At 42.8% G+C, this 21,184-nt stretch overlaps 1 protein-coding gene across 1 annotated transcript in view; it reads right to left on the reverse strand.

Annotated features, from left to right (window-relative positions):
- ryr2a (ryanodine receptor 2a (cardiac)) overlaps positions 1–20,477 on the reverse strand; it is a 154,758-nt gene extending 134,281 nt beyond the window's left edge. The window contains exon 1 of the mRNA XM_070852298.1: positions 20,430–20,477. Within this exon, the coding sequence (XP_070708399.1) occupies positions 20,430–20,477 (48 nt within the window). The remainder of the gene's footprint in view (positions 1–20,429) is intronic.
- Positions 20,478–21,184: the final 707 nt, after the last annotated feature.

The following is a 21,184-nucleotide window of genomic DNA, read 5'->3' on the forward strand; positions in this document are numbered from 1 at the left end:
AAACAAGTGTAGCTTTTGAGATGATTGTTCTAGAACGTCACAGATGACTGCTAACCAACCTTTTGTTCGTGCTTATAGTGTACAGTCTCTTTCTTTTCAAATAAAGTGAGGCACTCTGCAAGGATGCCCTCTTTCTCAGTTTCCATTTATAGAGTGTCTATTTGCACCTGGGTGCAAAGAGTAAGATGGCCACTATTTGGCTATTTAAACCTGGTCTGGTCATGCAGTCTAAAAAAATGATTAAATTCTAAACCACATTATTGTGGCTGTGGTGGCTGAATGGTTCAGTTAAAGGTCTTCCACCATGGGGAATGGGGTTCACATCTCATGTGAGGCCAAGGAGTAAATAACTTTATTCTAATATAAATATTTTAATTTTCTTTTATTATTGTCAGTCTTTAGTCCCAGTTTTGGTTAGGTTTAGGAAAAGACAAATATGAAATATGAAAGGCAATGCACATTAAATACAAAATATCTTCTTTCCAACATATACCTGGGTTGACTACTGACACCTGGGTGCATCTGCCTTCAATTTACACTGGCATTTGGCACGGTGAAGAGGAAAGGTCCAAAGGTATCATGAGAGCAGGGTGAACTCACAGCTGGCATTATCCACAGGAGGCCTACTTTTCTATGTTTCTCATCAAGTCTCTTCACTTTGAGATTACTAGATTTTCACTTTTTTTTTTACTTAGATTTTACAGCAGTATGTTTAAGTCCAATTGTTTTGGTGCAGTCTGAGTGCTGCTTGGAGGTCATTCCCTTCAGTGTCCCTGCTTCAGATCTGTCGGGGGAGAGGGGTGCATTGCGGTCTGCCACAGTGTCTTTCTACACTGCACTTTTTTTAGATCCCCTTAATGTCATTTCAGCCAGTCGAAGTGACTGGACTATTCAGCCATAAAACAGCTCCTCTGGAATTCCAACGTCTGATATCCTGATCTGTCTTTGTCTCTGAGTCATACAACGGATCCATCTGCGTCAAACTATCGAATGTATTGTGATAGATGGTGACCATAAAGGTTGTTTCCTTTTGTCTTGAATCTACTCAGGCACAGGGTACGTGCTTCACAAAGGCAGCTTAGGAATTCAGGGCGTATTGTGAAAAGCCTGGCTTGAATGAGCCTAACAAATTGAACCAGGGTTTAGCTTCTTTTTTTTTTTTTTTTACTAAACTCTCCTATTGGAATGATTGTGTGACGTTCTAACAACCAACACCACAGCTGAATAAAATGGTTAAAACCATCCCCTGCTGAAATTCGGACTCATGCCTCATCCTCTTTCTCTCTGTTCATCCTTTGAACCTGTTAAAGGTCACCTTCAAAGCACATGCCCCTCAGCACACACACACACACACACACACACACACACACACTCCTCTCCACCTGGGACAGCACTGCTGTCTCTCAGTTCAGACCCTTCAATCATCCATCAGCCTGTTCTCCCTCTTTATCTCCCATCCTTCCTTTTCACTGTCTGCTTTACTTGCATGAAGATCCACAAACAACTTCGCCAAAGAACCAACGTGAGCGTGGCATTACATATCTGTGTGCTGGTCTGCATTCAGCTCTTGTACTTTAACTCTTCACTTCAGACTGTACATTTTCATATCAGTTCCAGTTATTGTTTTACATACAATATACTGCTTGTGGTTATACAACCAGTATTGTGGCAGGCTGTTGGAAGATTTTAACTATTAGATGGACATGAATCTCAGTTAAATAATCAGTACCAATCACCCTGCTAAAATATATCAGGTATACTGGAACATAGTCAAACATAAAACCCAATACAAAACCTTAAAGGAGAAGTCTGGTGTTATTCTGTATTTTTCTTCTGCTCAACAAATCCCATCCAAAAACCCAAACCAACAATGTGTTAATCCAACTCTCAGTATTTTCTGATTTCCCTGCCCCGCCTGTAGCTCTCAGCACCATAGCCCACTGGTTCCTACTGAAGATCACAAATATGTAGTTTCATTTTAAGAACAGGCTCAGTAATTCCCTAAAACAGATGCTCACTGTTGTCTTTGACAATTGGTAATGAAACAGGAGAAAACTGCCATTTGTTGGGGACTACTTTCACTGGTGGATTAATACACATTTGGTGCTCTAGTGAGTTCTTCTGACAGCAACACACAGTGTGTGTGCTCATGCTCATGAAGGAACATGTCAGCCAGTGCAACAGTGTTGGCTCACTGATGTGTTTTTAATAGTTTTTGGACAACAGTGGAGCTCCGTGGCACAGAAGAGCAAGATATATCACAGATACATTCATTCATTGTTGCTTTGGTTTGTTGACTGGAAGATAAATAAAGAATATCAGATAATGCTTTACTTCCAAGCACTGTAAAGATGCTACAACTGTCATTTCAGTCTTCTCCTTAGCAACAGCTGATGAGGCTCATGGGTAATGTAGTATGTAGCGCTATTTCACATCTTAAACTGGGGGGAAAAGATGCAACTGGTCAGGAACGGTGGTGACTGTTTTCCTTGCATGCCATGGTCCACCATTTATTTTTTTTCCTCCTACCAAAAATATTTTTCCCACTTTTTACCTTGATTTTCCATTTCAAAACCGAAAAACTCACTTGCATATTTGTGAGAATCCCACAAGTGCACAAAGTCACACTCAGCTGTTCAAATGCAACCATACGTACACTGCACACACACACAGGCTCAAAATCACAGAAGTGCACTGACAAATATTTTGTCCAGCATGAATCCAGCAATCAACAATATCGATCCTTTTGAATTAGTCAGCATTGGCATACACGGTTTTATTTAGCCTTACTGGACCTGAGGAAGAGCAGTTAACCACTCTGGTGATAGACTGTGTGTGTGTGGGTATGGGGGGTTGGGAGGGGGATTAGCAGAGGAGGGTGAGAGGAAGAAAGAAAGAAAGAAAGAAAATGGCACAGTACAGTTTTGTCGTCATCTTACACATTTCCATCAGCACTTGAAACATCTCTAGGAAGCTTTGAGTTTCACTCACCACAGCTCGACAGTGGTGAGTCTCTAATGGAATTAGTTCTGTGGACGTTCATCAATGCATGGTAACGTGTGTTAACAAAGTGGTAACAACATCGGAGTGGAAGCCCAGCATTCATGTTAAATGATGTTTGACCTAGGCCAGTAGGGATCACACTATGCCACCATTAATCTACTGAACCCTCTGACAGGCAAAGCGATTCTCTAGCCCTGATATAATAGGTCTTTGCACTGCCTTTAACTCCTGCTCTCACACAAGCAAAGAGCTGATACCCTGCAGCACAACCGTTTATCTACATTGTATCTGCTCAGGCTAAACTTCAGTGGCTTGATTGTCTGAATGCCACAGCCTGCTCCGTTATCCAATCATCACTGTGCAAGTGGTTGCAGCAGTCTTACCGATAGCAAACGTTTGATTTTGTTTTTCTGTCAACAAACTAATAATGGAATTTATTGGTGTTGGCCCACTGTTTGTTGGGCTCTAATTCAAATTGCCGCAAGTCAAGTCAAAGTTCATTGTAGCCCAGTATCACAACGTGTGCCTCAAACATTTGTACATAAAGCAGAAACAATGAGCAACATTAACAAAATGTACAACATTTGATATTTGAAAAAATATAAAAACACAGACACAGATGAAAACACATACAAATAACCTCAATAAACATGATTTAGAACTTGGGTCATACTAAATTAGGTTTGAGGCTCAAACAAATAAATATGTTTTGGGTTTACTTGAATGAGTTAATCGTCGGTAGCCCACGCAGATACTGACGATTTAATTATTTTTGGAATAGACAGGAGACCAGCATTTTCTGATTGTAGTGCAGGAAACCACTGAAATGAAATAAGAATAGGGGTAATATTGTACATTTTTCTCATCTTGGTCGAGATCCTAGCTGCAGATTTTGTAGTTGTAAGTAAGTTTGTTAATAATTGATTTGTGTAGGCCAGAGAAAATAGTATTCCAATAGTCAAGCCTTGATGAAACAAATGCATGAATATGTGTATGAGCATGGGACTAAATATTTATTTAAATGGAAATATGCAAGTCTGAGAAAGAAATTTGGGGTTATTTTTATTATCATTTATAAGGTTCTAGCAGCATGAAGGGCACGTTTCTATTCGAGCAGCCAAGCTGAAAAGGTTCTTTTGGTTGTTATCCATTTGCGCTTAAGTTTTCTACACTTTTGTGCCTAAATTGTGCCAGGGAGACTGTAATCCAGTTTACCTAGTGGACAGTGTTGCAACTGAATTAAATGCTTTACTGCATGGGTCAGATTTGTCTTCCATATGGATATCAAAATTGCCCGTAATTTAAAAAAGATGTCTATTTGTGTCACAGTGTTGCATAGAAATGGAGAAAACTGGTAAAAACAATACACAAGGCCCTGGTATTTGATATAAAATTGCTGTGTAACATGATTGTAATTTGAATGCATTAAAAACAGTGGCATTAATTGGGTTTATCATATCCAATTTGGAATGATGTATAGCAGCTAAGTCCCTGCCTCTTCTTGATTCATGTGACGCTTGTAAGCTACTAAAATGTGGGGATGGTGCCTTAATAAGGCTCATTTGGCTTTGGCCAAGTTTCACATGAACCCTTAAATCAAGAGTATAATCTTTTACCGTGTCATGGATAAGCAGCGATTAATAGAAAGTGATCTCATTTTAATAAAGCCAACATTTAAAATAAATATTTTGCAAAGGGGATGGAAAAAATGAGGGCTTAATGTGGATAAGGCTGTTCTGATTTTGAAATTTGTTTTGCTTATGTTTGATATGGCGGTTATCAGTGATTGTAACAGGGACATAACTGTAGCTATGGAGGACATATTTATCAGTACCATGGGGTTTCCCTTGGATTTGGCAGCTATTTGTAGTAACCATTAGTATTCAGATGAGTAAAAACAGGCACTGAGCCAGCAGAACCCTCTCTAGCAAGAGTGGATGTGTTTAAAACCAAGGTGAGGTTGTTTGGATCTTGCTGGGTTGTGGGTCAAAATGGGTTCAAAGCTATATAGTTGATCAAATTAGACATCAATGGCCTGGTCCTTTTCCAATTTGGATGTAAGCCATCAGATTTTTGCAGATCATTTTCAGCCCAAAAAGAGTCAAGATGATAAAAAAAAAACATAGCCTGTTGCTATACAGGCATTTTTCAAGCACTGATGGAGGCTAAAAAGATGGCTGAACTGTTCAGAATTGGTAGACATAGTGGGAATAGGATAAAAGACCGTGTTTGCACAGGCTTTCAATAGTTAATGCCAATGATTTCACATCATGCTGGAGCTTAATTGATTGTCTGGGCATGACATCACTGGATGATGAGCATGTGGACCAAAGGTATTATTATTGTTTCCAGCATCAATGTACTTGGAAAATTTGGGTGGAAGCTGGTGATTAGCAGCCACTCTGCTAGCCTGAGGATGGCTTAGTGGTCAGATAGCGGTGTGGGGAGGGAGGCGTTTGCTGCACCCGCAACCTAAACTGGGCACGGAGATAGAGGGAAGCGCCACTGTGAGTGATGTCACCACCAGCCAAAGCTGTGCCCAACACCCCGCTGAGCAGGAAGGTTGATGGCTGGAGGCCAGCAAGAGCAAGAGGGGAAAAATGCTCCTAACACTTCCAATAGGATATTGGGGTCATCAGGGGAAATTAAATTTTTTGTTTTGCTGGAGCTAACCTGGAGCAGTTGCTCAGGAGGAATCCACAAGCACGTAGCCATTAGCTCAGTTAGCTGCTCAAGTGGAGCAAAGAAGTTTGAGACCGGGACGGGGTTGTTCTCATCCAGTGGGGACAGAGGAAGAGAAACCCTTCTCTTCTTTTTCACAACAGATGCCCAGGAAGGAGGATGGACAGTAGATGGGCTGGGAATGTTATTTTTTTTTATCTGGGACCACTGAGCTGGAGGGAATGTCCCATCGTAGCACAGCCAAACGGGAAAAGAGAAGGGGTTGCTACTGGAGGACGTCATCCAGGAAGATTTCAATGGACTGAAGCTCAGAAGAATGGATAGCTCGGATTGCACTAGGGGCATGTGGGGGCATGCATGAAAAGTAACCGCTAGCACACAGTAGTGATGTGCGATACCACAGATTTCCTTTTCCGATCCGATACCAAGTAAAATTCAGGCTGGTATCGACGACACTGATCCGATACTTTGTACAAAAACTTAATGTGTTTGGAAAATCTAAGTAAAAAGTGATGTATTTCCAATGATAGCTTCATAATGAAATAGACATCACACTACTCGTTCTGATTGTTTAATTATGAAGAATTGTGATATAAGAAAAACAAAACACTGAAAAGTTGCATGTTAATTGACAGCATCTGAACACGAATATCTTAAAATGTCTGAACATTTTAACACAAACATTCAACATTCACACCTTTTCAACCTTTCCTCAATTTTTCCCCTCATTCAAAGGTTTTTGTTTAGGAACATCAGCATATTTACAGTTTTCCCTTTAAGTCTGCTCCGTTTTTTGCTCCTTTGAAAAGATTTGTTAGCGTCGTGGCACAAACACATTTACGCAGCCTTATTTCTCATATGACTATGACAGGCGGAAGAGAAAGTAGTTCCTACCAACTGTGTTCCTATTAATGTTAAACTACACATTTACTCCCATTTACCCAAATTACTAAAATATCGATATTTTAATATGAGAATCGATTCTAGAACATAAATATCTGGTATCGGAGGTATCGGTATTTCAATATTGACTCGCACACCACTAGTACACAGTAGTAAAAGTAGTTGGCAGCGTTGGTGTGATGTTGCGCTGTTAGCACGAAGCTAATATTAGGAGGAAGGAAGAGGAGGAAGAGACCACCGGAACACTTACATGCATGCATGGGCTCCGATGCTCACTGCAATGATCTTTCATAGTGGTAATGTTGGAAAACATGCTGGCATGGGCCCAGATATTGGCCCACTGATTTAGACTCACCTTGGTGTAACACCAGTAATAGTCCGAATATCCAGATGGCCTACAATGTTTAATACAAACTAATCAAACCACATAAAATGTGATTTTTTTTTTTTTTTTTTAAAGGAGCTTCTGTCAGACACAGACCACCCTGATGCACCCGCATGATCATCAAGATGTTCTTGATTCTCTCCTACAGGAGACAAAATACTTAAAAGGTTGTTCTTCAACCTCCACTATGTCTGTGTCATCTGAGCAGGGACACCGGCTCATACAGTGGACGTAGTGCTGTCTGTGTTTTCAGTAACAACACATCACTCCGGTGTGATGACATCTAAGAACTAAAGCAGCCACGCCACAGGGAATCACAGGCTACTCACATTCCTATATTAATAAGATTTTCTATTATTTTCCATTATAAAAAAAAAGGGGGCAGGCGCACAATCGATGCTGTAATACAATATCAAGACCATTATGTGCTATGTGTGACGGTGCTTGTGTACAGGTCTGAAGAGGAAAACACAACCAAAAATAGCTTTAAAAGGTAGAAATCAAAAAGAGCCTGTGTTTATTCAGTGCCTCGTGAAGAGCTGTCAGCTTTTACAGAGGTGAACACATTTTTATCCACACATATAGCTTAACATGTGCTATCGTTTAAATATCTGCCAGACAGAAAATGGCTTAACTGTGAGAAAGAAAAACTGAAAATGTCTGCAGTTGCTACACCACTGCTCAAGGGTCATGACACGGCAGTAATCTAACGAAGAAATGAATGCAGATGTGCATCGTGTTAGAATGAAGGTAGAGGTAGATGAAGAAGGTAGAAGTAGGTAATACAAGTGCTGAACTGACACTGTGTTCATCCATTTCTACCAGCTGGTCATGGGTCCAAACAGCTAAACAAGATCAGAGCTCCCAGTTGGGATTTATAGTAGAGGGAACTCAGACTGTGCCATTTAGAGTACAGAGAGACATTTTACCTTCTCAGGGGACACTTTCATCACTGGGAATTTGTTATATTTTATTCACACTGAAATGTTATTTGACCATCTTCAGTCTGTTGGTATGGCTGGGATAGAGGCACGTACTTTGGTTTCAAAAACTTTTATGAGTTTGTTTCATCTCATTTTGTGTGTACGTTTCTTCTCACTACCATGAGTCTGAACTATTTTTGGTGTAAAACACACACTAGGTGAAGATCGCTCTGTGTCCACTCCAATCCTTCCGCCCAGATGTTACACGTGTCTCTTACAGCCTTCTAAGATCACCTTAAGAACTGTGTTATGTCAACGTCTATCTCAAAGCACATAGAAAATAAAGTCTGTGGAGCCAACAATTAATCAACTACAAAATCATCAGATTTGTTAATTGACCAACACTTTTCCCTTGGCCTGGGTTAAAAACAACCACAGTAATAATCTGACCAACACTCTTCATTTAATCTTCATTCATACCAACTGTGTGGATGAATAAATAAACAGCAAAACGTGAGCAAACACGAATTGAATGAAACAGGCAGCAGTATTTGCTCTCTAATAACAAACTGATTATCATCAGTGGTATCAGCGGATTCACTGCGATGTTCAGCATTCTTCACCCTCAAGATGGTCATTAATTAATGCTTAAACAGCAAATGAAGTTTTAGAATTCACCCATGTTGCAGCCTGACACTGATGTGACTGTTTGATGCCTCTTTCACTCATGTGGTGTCTAATGGACCGTAAAGTCAAACACAGACTGTGCCCTGTCTGCCCCTATCACACACACTGACTGTGTTCCGGGCCAACTAAAACATTCCGACACAGGGCTGAGTGTTTGGCTGATGTATAGTCTGGGAATTGTGTAGCTCAGAGAGAGGACATAGCATTTATGAAACTAGCAGAGGAGTCAATAAACTCCTTCATATTGACAAAAAGGGTTCATCAGTGTGTGTGTGTGTGTGTGTGCGTGTGTGTGTGTGTGTTACACTGACAGCTGATGGAGGACTATTGCTTTTTTGCCAATTCTCACCCTAATGCGGCACCCCCTCACCCCGCCCTGCACCACACAGAAGTCTATCAGACCTCCATGAATATTGTTCTCTTTTGATTAAAAGGAACATTAAAACACACACTGAGTACTGGTAGCATAACAAAACCACTGTTCAGTCCTTCTGCTTATTCTGGCTTGTTGTAAACAAATTGTTAAAAGTACATTCAGACTCCTTTTGTTTCCTCATAGCAGGAAATGTACAGTTAGTTTCCAGTGTGGACGCAAATCCAAAAATAGCATAAAGCTACAATCTCTACTTCAAGCAGAGAAAATGTGGATTATTCAGAACATGATGACGATACGGCCGACGATGATGGTGGTGCACAGGTGCATGCTATGAATTAAAGATACAGGAACTATATAAGGCCGTAGCTGTGCGTAATGCTCAGTGTGTAGGAACAACTGCTACTGCTGGAAAACCCAGCAGATGTGGCTCATGTATATTTGTACTGACAGGTCTAAAAACTGGTGGAGCAGTCAGATGTTTCCTAACATCTCAAATATTTAAACATGCAGGTGTTATAGATGTAAGTCACACAGAGGTGCTGCTCCTCGTCTATTTGGGTCCTGAAACCTTGTGGTTTTTTCTTTTTCTTTTTCTGATTTCGAAAAAACCTACTGAGCCGACTGTCATGAAGCTTTGTGGAAGTGTGGAGCGTGGATCAAGGAAGAACCTATTCAGTTTTGGAAGGGATCCAGAACCGACTCATCAACTAGCAGTTATTGTCCTTGGTGGAGGTCTGCACTCTGCCTCGAGTCCTTCTAGTTCAACTAGTCATTGGAACACTTGACAGCAAGTCTGCACCAGACTAACAATGATGGTCACTCAGAAAGCAGTCATATGAACCATTTCTGTGATTTCAACTGTTGTGGAAGGCTCTGAACACTGGTGTCCTCGTACCCAGAAGGGCATCAGATCACAAAATAATATTTAAAGCCAATATTCAAAGGCTTTTTAAAGGCAACATATGTGATCATTTAGTCTGGAGTCTGCCTTTTTACTGCATCTTCAGACCACAGCCTTTTATTAGTGCTCATCATTTTTGGTTTTTGCCGCTACATTTTCAGAACAGTGGCTGTCCTCCCAAGAAGAGCAACAGATGTTGGCAAAGCCTTCTCGCAGCCACAGTGATTATGAGTCCTTGTCTTTTAGACATGACATACACAATATTCCTTTTAACCCAAACCATGTTATTTCCACATCCCTAACCATGCTGGTTTTGTGTGAAAGCTTCACCAAACAGTAACCGTACAGCTGTCAGATCAGAAAATGTATCAGTCCTGGGGGGAATTGATGTATTCTGTGGAAAAATACTTTTTTTTGTTTTTGTTTCAACTGGTTTTGTGTGAACGTTGTGATTCCTGTGTGTGTCTCTGTAGTTGTGTATAAATGTACATACAGTTGCACCTAAAATTATTCACCCCCCACTGCAAATTAGGTGTATTGGCAAAATGTACAAGCTAATATCACAGGTGGTTTCTCCAAATTCAACACAGTATGTCACTTTTAGTGACTACTGCAGTCTCAGAATTACTCAACCCCTTCTCGATAAGCATCTTTAGAACTTAATAGAATCCTTTTGCAAACATGATGCACAGCCAGACACCAGGTTCTGACAGCGTTCCTGAGGAATCTGAGCCCATTCCTCATAGACAACAGCCTCCAGCTCTCTAATATTCTTGGGTTTGTGTGCTGCAACCTCCTTCTTCTAATCCCACCAGAGATTTTCTGTGGGATTCAAGTCAGGCAACACTGACGGCTACTATAATATGTTCTAGGACTTTTTCTGAAGCCAAGCCTTGGTGGACTGTGAGGGAAGCTTGGGATCATTGTCCTGTTGGAAGATCCAGTGATGTGCAAGCTTCAGCTTCCTCACAGACGGCCTGATGATCCACCTATCTTGTCCTCCAAACGCTGCAGGTTTCCATCACCAGAGGAAGCAATGTAGCCATGATTCACTGTAGGCAGGGTGTTCATTTTCAGCTTATGCCTCTTTTACAGTCACTCAAAGGTGTTTGTCCTCCTGCCTCCTCAGAAATCTGGTGGTAGTCATTGATAGCTTCCTCTTTCTGTCACATCCAGGTAGTGCAGCCAGTGTTTCTTTTAGCTCTGAACTTGTGAACTATGCTTCCAACAGTATCTCTGGGAACATTCAGTGCCTTTGCTCTCTTTTTCTATCCTTCTCCTTGTTTGTACCAGGAAATGATCTCCTCCCTTAACCTTTTGGACAATTCTCTTGACTTACCCATATTTCTAACATGAAACCAAACGTCACTGTGAACAACACTAATAATAGCTGTGTTGAGCTATTTCAATTGTTCTTGTCTGAGTTGTTCATTGAACACAGCTAGTACATCTAGTTTGCAATGGTGGTTGAATAATTTTAGGTGCAACTGTACATGAAGTTGTGAATACTCCGATCAACTGTTAAAGGTTAGGTTTAATTCTTCATTCTTTAATTACTGAATGTTGTTTAGTGCATTTCTTTTTACAATAACATCTTAATTCACATAATTCTTTGTTAAGTCTGCAGTGGCTGTGTGTTTGATACTCAAAAATAGGTCCTATGTGGAATGTCCCTTTAATTGACCTGTAGTGGCTCTCCATTGGAATTCTGTGCTCAGCCCATTTCTGCAGTATGCATTTCTCTGTGACAGAGATTAAATGAACACAAAGACACGGCTGCTGCCATGCTGTTTGCTTTGTGCTGAGACATCAGCAGTCACGAGTAACCATGTATTGATCTGCATTCAAAGTGCACTTAGCAGGGAGTGCTGCAGGATCAGGGGGAGTGGAGGAAGATGAAAGGTAAGGATGAGACAAGAGGAGAGGAAAGGAGAGGAGAGGAGAGGAGAGGAGAGGGGAGGAGAGGAGAGGGAAACTTAAAAACTGAATGTCAGGTTCCATTTGCTATTAGAAACTCAACACACTCTAATCGCAGATAAAGGCAGTGGAGCTAAACATCATCAGCTGCACTACTGGTTAAGCCAATGGAGATGTAGTGGGGGTAATTAAAAATAATGAGTAGAATCTGTTGTTCACATGCAATATAAACTACTGCTAATCAAGGACCTTCATCACAGTTTAACAGTATTCATTCTGATCACTGAATTGATTCACTTCACACATGACATGTTTAGTAACTTGTAATTCTAATGAAGAGCGAACAGCCTAATCTGAAGAGATACACTAGGAGTTCAATAATATCTGAAATATATGCACAATCCCATTAGCTCCTGTATATGAGGACATATTAATTATACATAAGGCGTGTCATGTAGGCGGCAGAAGATGCAGCAGGACCGCAGGCACAGCATCTTCACCAGCAGCTTTGACTTTCCATTTTTTAGAATCTAGCAGTGAAGTTCCCCTTGCTGTTGTTGGTCTACTGGGATTGTGTGTGGATATGTAGGGGATAATGCCCAACCAGGTGTCCATTATCAGGAATTAATGGACAATGCGGAGGCAGAGAACGGTTTCCTCTGCGGGGTGTATGAGTGGGCAAGAACGATGTGATCAACAGCAAGTGCAGCGCACCAGGAACTGGGAACTCACAGGAGTTTTTGTGCAGTCAGACTGATACTGACAGAGCTATCATGAGCCTTTTTCCAAACAAAGGTGGAGGACGGTGGCTGAGCTGGTGACAGACAAGTCGCCTGCACCAAAACAGCTCAGTAACACAAAGCTAGAAGGGAAAAGGTGGTTGGTATACACCCTATACAGAACTGGACTGTTTAAACTCCAAACTAAAAGTACCTTTTTAAAGTGAGAGCGTTGGTGATACATGCCATGTCCGTGGATTCACTGCAAAAGTTAAAATACAGTAATGCTGCCACTATTGCAGAGCTGCAGAGAAAACACACAAACAAGACAGATGCGTGCTATGTTTTACTCTGAAGCGCAAGTGATTAATCGGAGTATTTGATTTGATGAAAAGCAGTTGTTTGTTCACACGAACGGGTCAAGTTGAATCCCGATGAATCGATTCAGTATGCTGGCTTTGCAAGAAGCAGAAGAAAAAAGTGTAAGGACAGTCGTGGCTAGCGGAGCAGCTGAAGAACTTAGAAATCTGAAAAACGACCTGAACCGTGGCTCAAAACCGTGTTACTATCCGAACCGTGAGTTTTGTGGTCCTTTGTATATATCAGCCGATAAGTAACAAGAAATGAGAGTACGGACACTGAGGTCATTTAGAGGCTGAGATCACATAATGTGTCCATCAAAGGACGCTGACGAGTAGGTTTTGTGAATTGCTCTGCTCACTATGTCTTTTTTCTTCTAAAAAAAATAAAAACAACAATCTTTAACCTTTCGATTCATTTTTTTGACAACAGTCTGCCTATATAAGGCGTATCCATATCCATCCTGGAGGTTATGTCTCCCCTCCCACCCCTAGTGACCTACTAAGAGTGTCCACAAGAGCGTACTTGTCGTTATGCCGTGTCACTCCCGTATGACACTTAAAAGAAGAATTCAGCTTCTCCTCTGTTTTTCAGATGAGGATAATGTTCTTAGAGTTTTCCTGTCCGTGCTGCCATATTGTATTGTAACGTCTTGTTGGACGACTCTTGCTTTGCTACTGCCTTTTTGCTCTCGTCTCTGCCAATACCACTTGACTCCGATGAAGACGCAGTGCACGTCCAAACACTACTCACTTCCACCTAACGAAGCATTAAATGAAGCGGCGCCTGTGATGTGGCCCTGACGCTGGAGCACTGCTCCACTACAGCATCACCGTGTTCTCACGTGGACACGTCCATCATTTCACCTCAGATCTGTGCCACTCCCACAGAAATTACAGCAGCATATTAGATACTGACAAAACATGATACAACAACAGGAGAGTCTTATACCAAATACTGTAACCCGGCCCAGATTACAAGCCGCACGGTGCACTGGAATGAATTATACGCAATATTACGATCTCATCTGATCTGGATATACAAGATAACGAGGCGTTGGGGTGGCCATATGTTGACTAAGCGGTTTTATTTCACTGCTATTGCACAGACAATGAGATCAGCATCTTCAAATACTCAGCCATCTGTCTGCTGATCAACTCCTTGATCGTAACAAAATATAGAGATAGTAAAGTTTCACCACTGTTCATTTAGAAAGGCCATCGCAAGGAAATGATCCAACCCCGACCTGTGCTGTGATGGAGACAGAGAAGAAAGAATGCCAACTGAGTAGCTGTCTGGTTGATGCACTTCATTAGAGCTGTAAATCAAGCCTTCATATTCCCAGGAGATCACACCCGGCGGCTTATAAGGAAACAATCTAAATGCTGATGGTGTCATTATCAGCCACAACACTGCGCCGTCAACGTTTACTTCTTAATTATAAGTTAAGGGGAAAAATGTCTTCAGCTCCACAGTCCGTGACTTAATTATATGATGAGAAATGTTGTTGTTGACGGAAATGACAACATCATCGTGATTACATTTGAAAATGTAGTAAACCTTATATATCTCTACAGACTGAAACGCCTTTACACCCTGCTTCACTCGCTTTCAGCAGCACACGTGGAAGATGAACTGAGATGATGAACTAACTCCCCCCCCCCATGCCACCTGATCCTAAAGATCCACCATTGTCACTTTGATGACATTTTCTGCAAGATTACCAGCAAAAGAGATCTAATTTTTTTTTTTAAAGGACGGGATCCAGATCCCCCCCCCCCATGAAGTTGCCAGAGCTCGCGCTGCTTTGGGACGTGTCCACAGTCGTATTTGGGATCGCATATCCAGCGAAGCAGTGGGTGACACACAGAACTACTGTTTAGAGACAGGAAGGAGGCCCTAGCTTGTGCTGAACGCCGCTTCAGGTCGGGGCAGACATGATGGAACGGTAATACAAAGATATTACTACTCCACTTGAGTGGTTTGTTTGCTCCATGCAATAACCATAACCCATTCATGTAGATCACTTCCACCATCACTGTTAAGATTACTTTCTATTTCTCTGTTTTGTAACATAAATTGGTTGGGGGGGTCTCTTATTTTTTTTTAATCTAAAAAAAGGGATTAGATAAGGAGGCTACCATAGTTCTACAGTTTTTGCAGTATTTTTTATGTTCCTCCTGGAGTTGGTTGGTGCTGAGCTCTTGGAGCAACAGTCAGACAATGTGATGTTGTTTTTTTTGGGGGGTTTACTTTTAAAATATAATACAGGATAATGTAGGTGAAGCTAAGGAGTGGGCGGGTGCAATATTTTTCTCCTGGTGGAGTGTCAAAGGGATCGATGAAGCAGTTAAAAGCGGTATGGTGTTGGCACATTTACAATCTCAGGAAACACACGAAAAAGATTCACATTTCAGACTAAGATGTAGGTGGATAAGTCAAGTTTAACACTCCTCATTCCCATTCAGGACTAGAGGGATAGCCACTATGATCTGAAGAGGTGTTCCCTTCAGGCGTCAATCTGCCATCGCTGATAAGGAAGGCAGGTGTGTCTTGGTGGGGGGAGAACTGTATACCCACCGTGTGACTTTATTAAATCTTTATGGCTCAAATCAGTATGATCCAGAATTTTTCACGAAGGCATTGGGGTTGATATCAGACATTTCTAACTCTATGAGAGACTATTTTTGGGTGGATGGAAAGCTATTGCCAGACTCTGGTCATGTTAAGTACCACACTATTGTTGTTTCATCGTCCAGTCGGTGTGGGACACACCTCAGCAGCAGGGACGCTGGAGGTTTAACCCACAGCTCCCGACTGATTCTGTGTTTCATTCCATGTTTCTCGAGACAAAAGACTAAGTCTGAAACTGCATCTACATTATTATCTACATTCCTCTATTTTGGAAGAAGAAAGAAGTTGTCCTTTTTTCTGGCTGCTCCCTTCCAGGGTCGCCACAGTGGATGATCCGCTTGTAGATTTTGGCGTTTTTACACCGGATGCCCTTCCTGACGCAACCCTCACCCATTTTTGGTAGCCGGGACTCACAGGGAGTCGAACCCGGGTTCCCCAAGCCGATGGCATGCGCAATTATCCACTGCGCTACCGGTGGAAGAACAAAGAAGTTCCCACTGTTAAACGATGGTTCTATACTATACACTATAAACTATCCGGTAGCGCTCTTGGGGAGGGCTGAGGGTTGGGTTGAGGTTACGCTCGTTCATTGTGTCCTCTGTGGTATGAGGACTAGTTCTTATGTTAAGTAGTGTATTTCACAGCCACTGTAAACTGTGTTGTCTAGTTCCTAACTGTACGTTTGCCTGCATCAAACAAGGACCTGTGTGGCATACAAAGACGGCAAAACTCTTAAATACTCGAAACAAAAACTCAAACCAACAAACTTAACCAAACTGCTATTGGGGGAAAAAGATAATATTAAAGAGGAGGTTTGAGAACAAACTGGCTTCATTTCTCTACAGCCACTGCCCTGACTTTGTGGTTAAACATAGCACTCATCAGCTGTGTTATTAGAGAGTTAGATCCGAGATCACTTCATTTGGGACTTATTGATCGTGTTGCCTTGTTGAAGCCATAACATGTTAAAGTGCAATACAGAGGCACACGTATTTAGCTCACATTCATGCACTACTACAATTTCTGCTTTAACCTGCAGATTATTGTCCAGATTAGGACTTGATTATGATGGTATAGATTGCGTAACGCTAGAAAAACGTGTTCACCGGCAAATACCGTTTACACCACAGGAGCTGTTCTTGCACGATCTTACTTCATCTCAAATCCCACGCGCATCGTCTCAGAAATCCAGCTGCCTGGCCAGGTAACACGGCTGGAGGAGGAGTCAAAAGTGCGGTGTGGTTATTTAAAACCATCCCGATCGGCAGTTTCGAGGAAAGCTCCCTCGAGCTCAACACTGAATTAAGTAAAGACCTGTGCTGTGGGAGCAGAGGAACAGTGGACTCAAAACAGTCTCCACTCTTTCAGCCCCTCAACATCAATGGCCAGCCGGTGGAACGGGTCGTGTCATTCGAATACCTGGGGACTGAGATTGATACAGCCTTATCTTTCAACACACATACGGACTCCATCTACAGAAAAAGCTCAGCAGCGCTTCCACCTGCTGAGAAAGCTCCGGTCCTTCAACGTCAGTACAAACATTGTGATCGTGGTTTACAAATCACTGATGAAATAAAACAAAACTGTCCCGCATTACAAAACAGGCTGGGAAAATAATTGGACCCCCCCCCCCACACACCCCCCTCACAGAACTTTACACCCAGGCAGTTACCAGGAAAGCCACCACTATCACACAGGACCCCACCCACCCTCTGCACCAATCTTTCCAACTGTTACCATCAGGTCGCCGCTATAAGGTCCCACTTTCAGCACGTACAAAAAAAATCTTTTATTCCCACTGCCATCGCCACCCTCAACAGTCTGAAATAACAAGTCCCGCCCAGATACACTGCACTGTCATATCTCACATAATGTTTGTCTTTGTACTGTGTGTTGTGTGTTTTTATCTTTTTTTGGAGCCTGTCAAAGATGAATTTGTGTCACCTGAACAAAGTAAAGGTTTATCTTATCTTCTCAACTGAACGTATGGAGCAAATATTGTATCATGATACTGTTACTGTGATATAAAATCACATATGGATTGAATTTGGCCATATTGCCCAGCCGTAGTCTAGACTGATCATTTAATTCATTAAGTGTCAGAAAATGGCAAGAAATGCAAGTTATTACTGTTTTCCAGAGCCCGAGATGACATACTTATATATGCTGGTTAGTACTGACTACCTGTTGCTGCAAAAAAAAAAAGACTGATTATCAAAATTGTTGCCAGTTCTGGGAATCAACAAATAAATGAATCAGTTACTTGTTTCAGCAAGTTACTTTATTTTATTCAGTTATTCTGTTGTAATTGTTTTAGACAACAAAATAAAAGCATTAAACTTTGTATGAAGCCTGATTTTTAACTGTTTTACCCTCATACAACATGCCTCCATCGTAACAACTGGACTATACTACAAATTTGTGTTTTTTTTTAATCAAATATTAAGGTGGTAAAATCAAAACACCAAACTCTATAGATTATAAATTCACCTGCCTGCCAGTGAGCAGGGTTAGGGGAAGCTTTAGGGCAACACTGAGTGATTTGCATATTTCTGGCATAAAGCAAGTTCTTCTTGTTATTCCAATATGACTGACCGTGTAGACGAGGACCGCGTGTCAACTGTAGTTTAGCTTGTGCTTTAGAAAGGGCTGGGTGTTAAGACGTTAACGGGACCCTTCAGTCAGGGTGTACAGGAGTTAGGCTCCGTGACAGGCTCTGCCAACAGTGCAGCACATCACACTGCAGGCCGTGGCTCAGAGGCTACAGCACGCTGGGATGACGACTGGTGACCTGTTGGGAGCCAGTCTGGATAGTAACAATGAACCCCCCCCCCTCCCCCTGCAGTAGTTCTGTCCTCACCTCAAAGTCATGTATATAAAACTGGATATTAATTTAAAGGGTGAGTTTTTGAAAACTCTGCTTTCCAAATATCTCCCATCCACATCCTATGTTTATCGAGGTCTGGGTCCCTGAAGGCAGCACACTAAGCAAAGAAGCCCAGACACCCTTTCCCACAGCCACATCAACAGCTCCTCCTGGCAGAATACAGAGAAGCTCCCAAGTCCTACCTAGCTATTCAAGCCCCCCCCCAGTGTGTTCTGAGTGTGCCCCTCAGGGTCGGACATACCCACAAGCAGGCATCTGAGATGCATCCTGATGAAACCAAACTACGCCAACGAATAAGAGAAGAGCAGAAGTAGTTCTCTGAAATCCCTCTGAATGTGAGCACAGTCACCCCGTGAAGGAGAGGGATCTGGCTAATCCGTCACTTCCCAGAGCTCCTGAACGCAACACGGGTTAGGATTGGAATGAAGAGCTTTGAGAGCTCTTGTTGCTGGTAGAGCTGTTCTATGGCAGTCAGGTGAAAAGTTTTTAGAGCCATCATACATGTAAACGTGAAACCATTTCTATTTACAAAGTTATATTCCACATGTCTTTCGGTGTTCCCGTGTGAACAGGTGAAAATGTTACATCAAACAAAGAAATTGTGGACTGCCCACGAAAAAAATATTTCAATCTAGCTTCTAAAGCATCTTGAGAAATACCAAACTGATCAAGAAAACCCAGAATTTTCTTTTACAGAATTATTTTCATCATTGATTCATTCGTCTCACTCACGTAAGCGATGTGTTCACAGCTATCAAGCACACACAGAGCACATTATCAGTTAGGGGCTGTCTTTGTGCACACCCGATGAAGGAAGTGACTCTCCATTTAGCTCGAGTTTTGGTCTCCACCTACCCCTGACAAAGGTGTTTGACTCCTTTGTTGCCAAACGGCCCGCTATGTTCTCTGGGTGGTCTCTAACTTAGGGGATAGGCAACAGGTCGATTACAGCTGTGGACATGAAACCAAAACGATGAGCTGAAAGATACTAAAGTAGACAGTAAAGATAGTAAAGTTAGTGATGATTCTCACTACGAGTGACTCCTTCGTTTCTGACCCATTTAGAACAGACAGAATATTGACCGGTGCAGCTTTAAAATGCAGCGTGTCTGAACACATGCTCCAAAACGTGTTTGTGGTGGAACACTTTCATCTCTGGAGCATTTTCTAAAAAATCAAGTCTCGACCTCGTAGCAGCACTGCAGCAACATTCCATCTGCTGTCAAGAACCCAGGGAAGCTGCACAGGCAACAACGGGATCATCTGAGCCCCGCTGGGGGGGGGGGGGAGGCTTTCACTCGAAATGTCACATCAACTTCCACACAGAACGCTTGCATGTGAAGAGATTTTTTTTTTGTGCAGACTCGTGATCTGGAGCATCTCCTCTCTTAGAGAGCAAACAAAGAGGAGATGCTCAGGTGCGATTATTCATGTGTGACTTTTACAAAGCAACAGCTCCTCTTAAGTCCAGCACAAGCTGATTATGTGACAAACATTCAACAGCCACACACACACAGACACACAGACAGGCAGGCAGACACACAGACAGGCAGGCAGACAGACAGGGCTACCGTGGCATTGCTTCAGTGTAGGAGTTAATTGAAGTGAAGTGAAGCAGATGCGGCAGGCTTCATGCTGCCAGTCTGCACCGCACTGCGCCCCGTTTCCTTCCACCCAGCACCCTGCACCCTGCACCCAGCACCCTGCCTGCCTGCCGCTCCACTCCTCTGTGCGACACAATGACAGCTACACCGGCTGCAGCAACACCTTCCTCCATCTGTCCTCTCCTCCTTCTGTCTGTCAGACTGTTTTCACACGTCTCCTCTATCAGTATGATGCGGACTCACTGACCACTGACTAGTATCTGGAGGAGCTATCACCCTTAATGCGGTAAACTCCCTGCCCACACACCACACACACACGCACGCACGCACACACACACACGCACACACACACACACACACACACGCAGGCAGCCGAGCAGAACGCCGCAGTAACACCCCGCTCAGCATCGCTGCCGCTCGATGTCGGAGCACCGCAACATCCACTTACAGTTCGCAGGAACTGGATTTCGTCCTCGCCTTCCCCTCCTTCAGCCATGGTTAGCTTTCACGCGGAGATGCTCGTGCCGTGACTGTGTGCCGAGCGCAAGCTGGGTGCGCGCGTGAGGGAGATGGAAAGCGTGCGCGTTGGAGACGGAGCGAGCCAACGCGCCGCGGAGCAGGGCTGTGATTGGCCGGAGCGCGCTCACCGAGGGAGGAGCCGCACAGGTGTGAGCAGTGTGTGTGTGTGTGTGTGTGTGTGTGTGTGTGTGTGTGTGTGTGTGTACGGTTTGATGGGCGATGTGCCCCCCCTCTCGGCCGGGTTGCTCAATTGAAGCATTAATACACGTCGTGACTCCCTGAATGTCCCCCCCCCCCCCTCACACACACACACACACACACACACACACACACACACACTCCCAGGCACCAAACGTGTCTCTTAAACTTTCAGCCCATACATTTTATTTATTCTGGTCACTTTTATTTCCCAGCATGAAGGTCTACATCAGGGGTGTCCAAACTTTTTCCCCTGAGGGCCACATACAGAAAAACACCCAAAGGGCTGGGCCCCTCACTAGAAGTGAGCTATACTGCTAACTTTAATCCACTAGAGGTGATGTATATCTCCTCACCTCTAGTGGATTAAAGTTGGCAAAATCAATCAAATGGAGGTAAATTCTGCTTGATAACTGAATATGATTCAAGAAAAAAAACAGCCTTTCCAGTAGTGGCCTTTCATTTATTAGCTGTGGAACAAGCTGC

The sequence above is a fragment of the Pempheris klunzingeri genome, chromosome 20 (assembly GCF_042242105.1).
Source record: "Pempheris klunzingeri isolate RE-2024b chromosome 20, fPemKlu1.hap1, whole genome shotgun sequence".
NCBI classification, from domain to species: Eukaryota; Metazoa; Chordata; class Actinopteri; order Acropomatiformes; family Pempheridae; genus Pempheris; species Pempheris klunzingeri.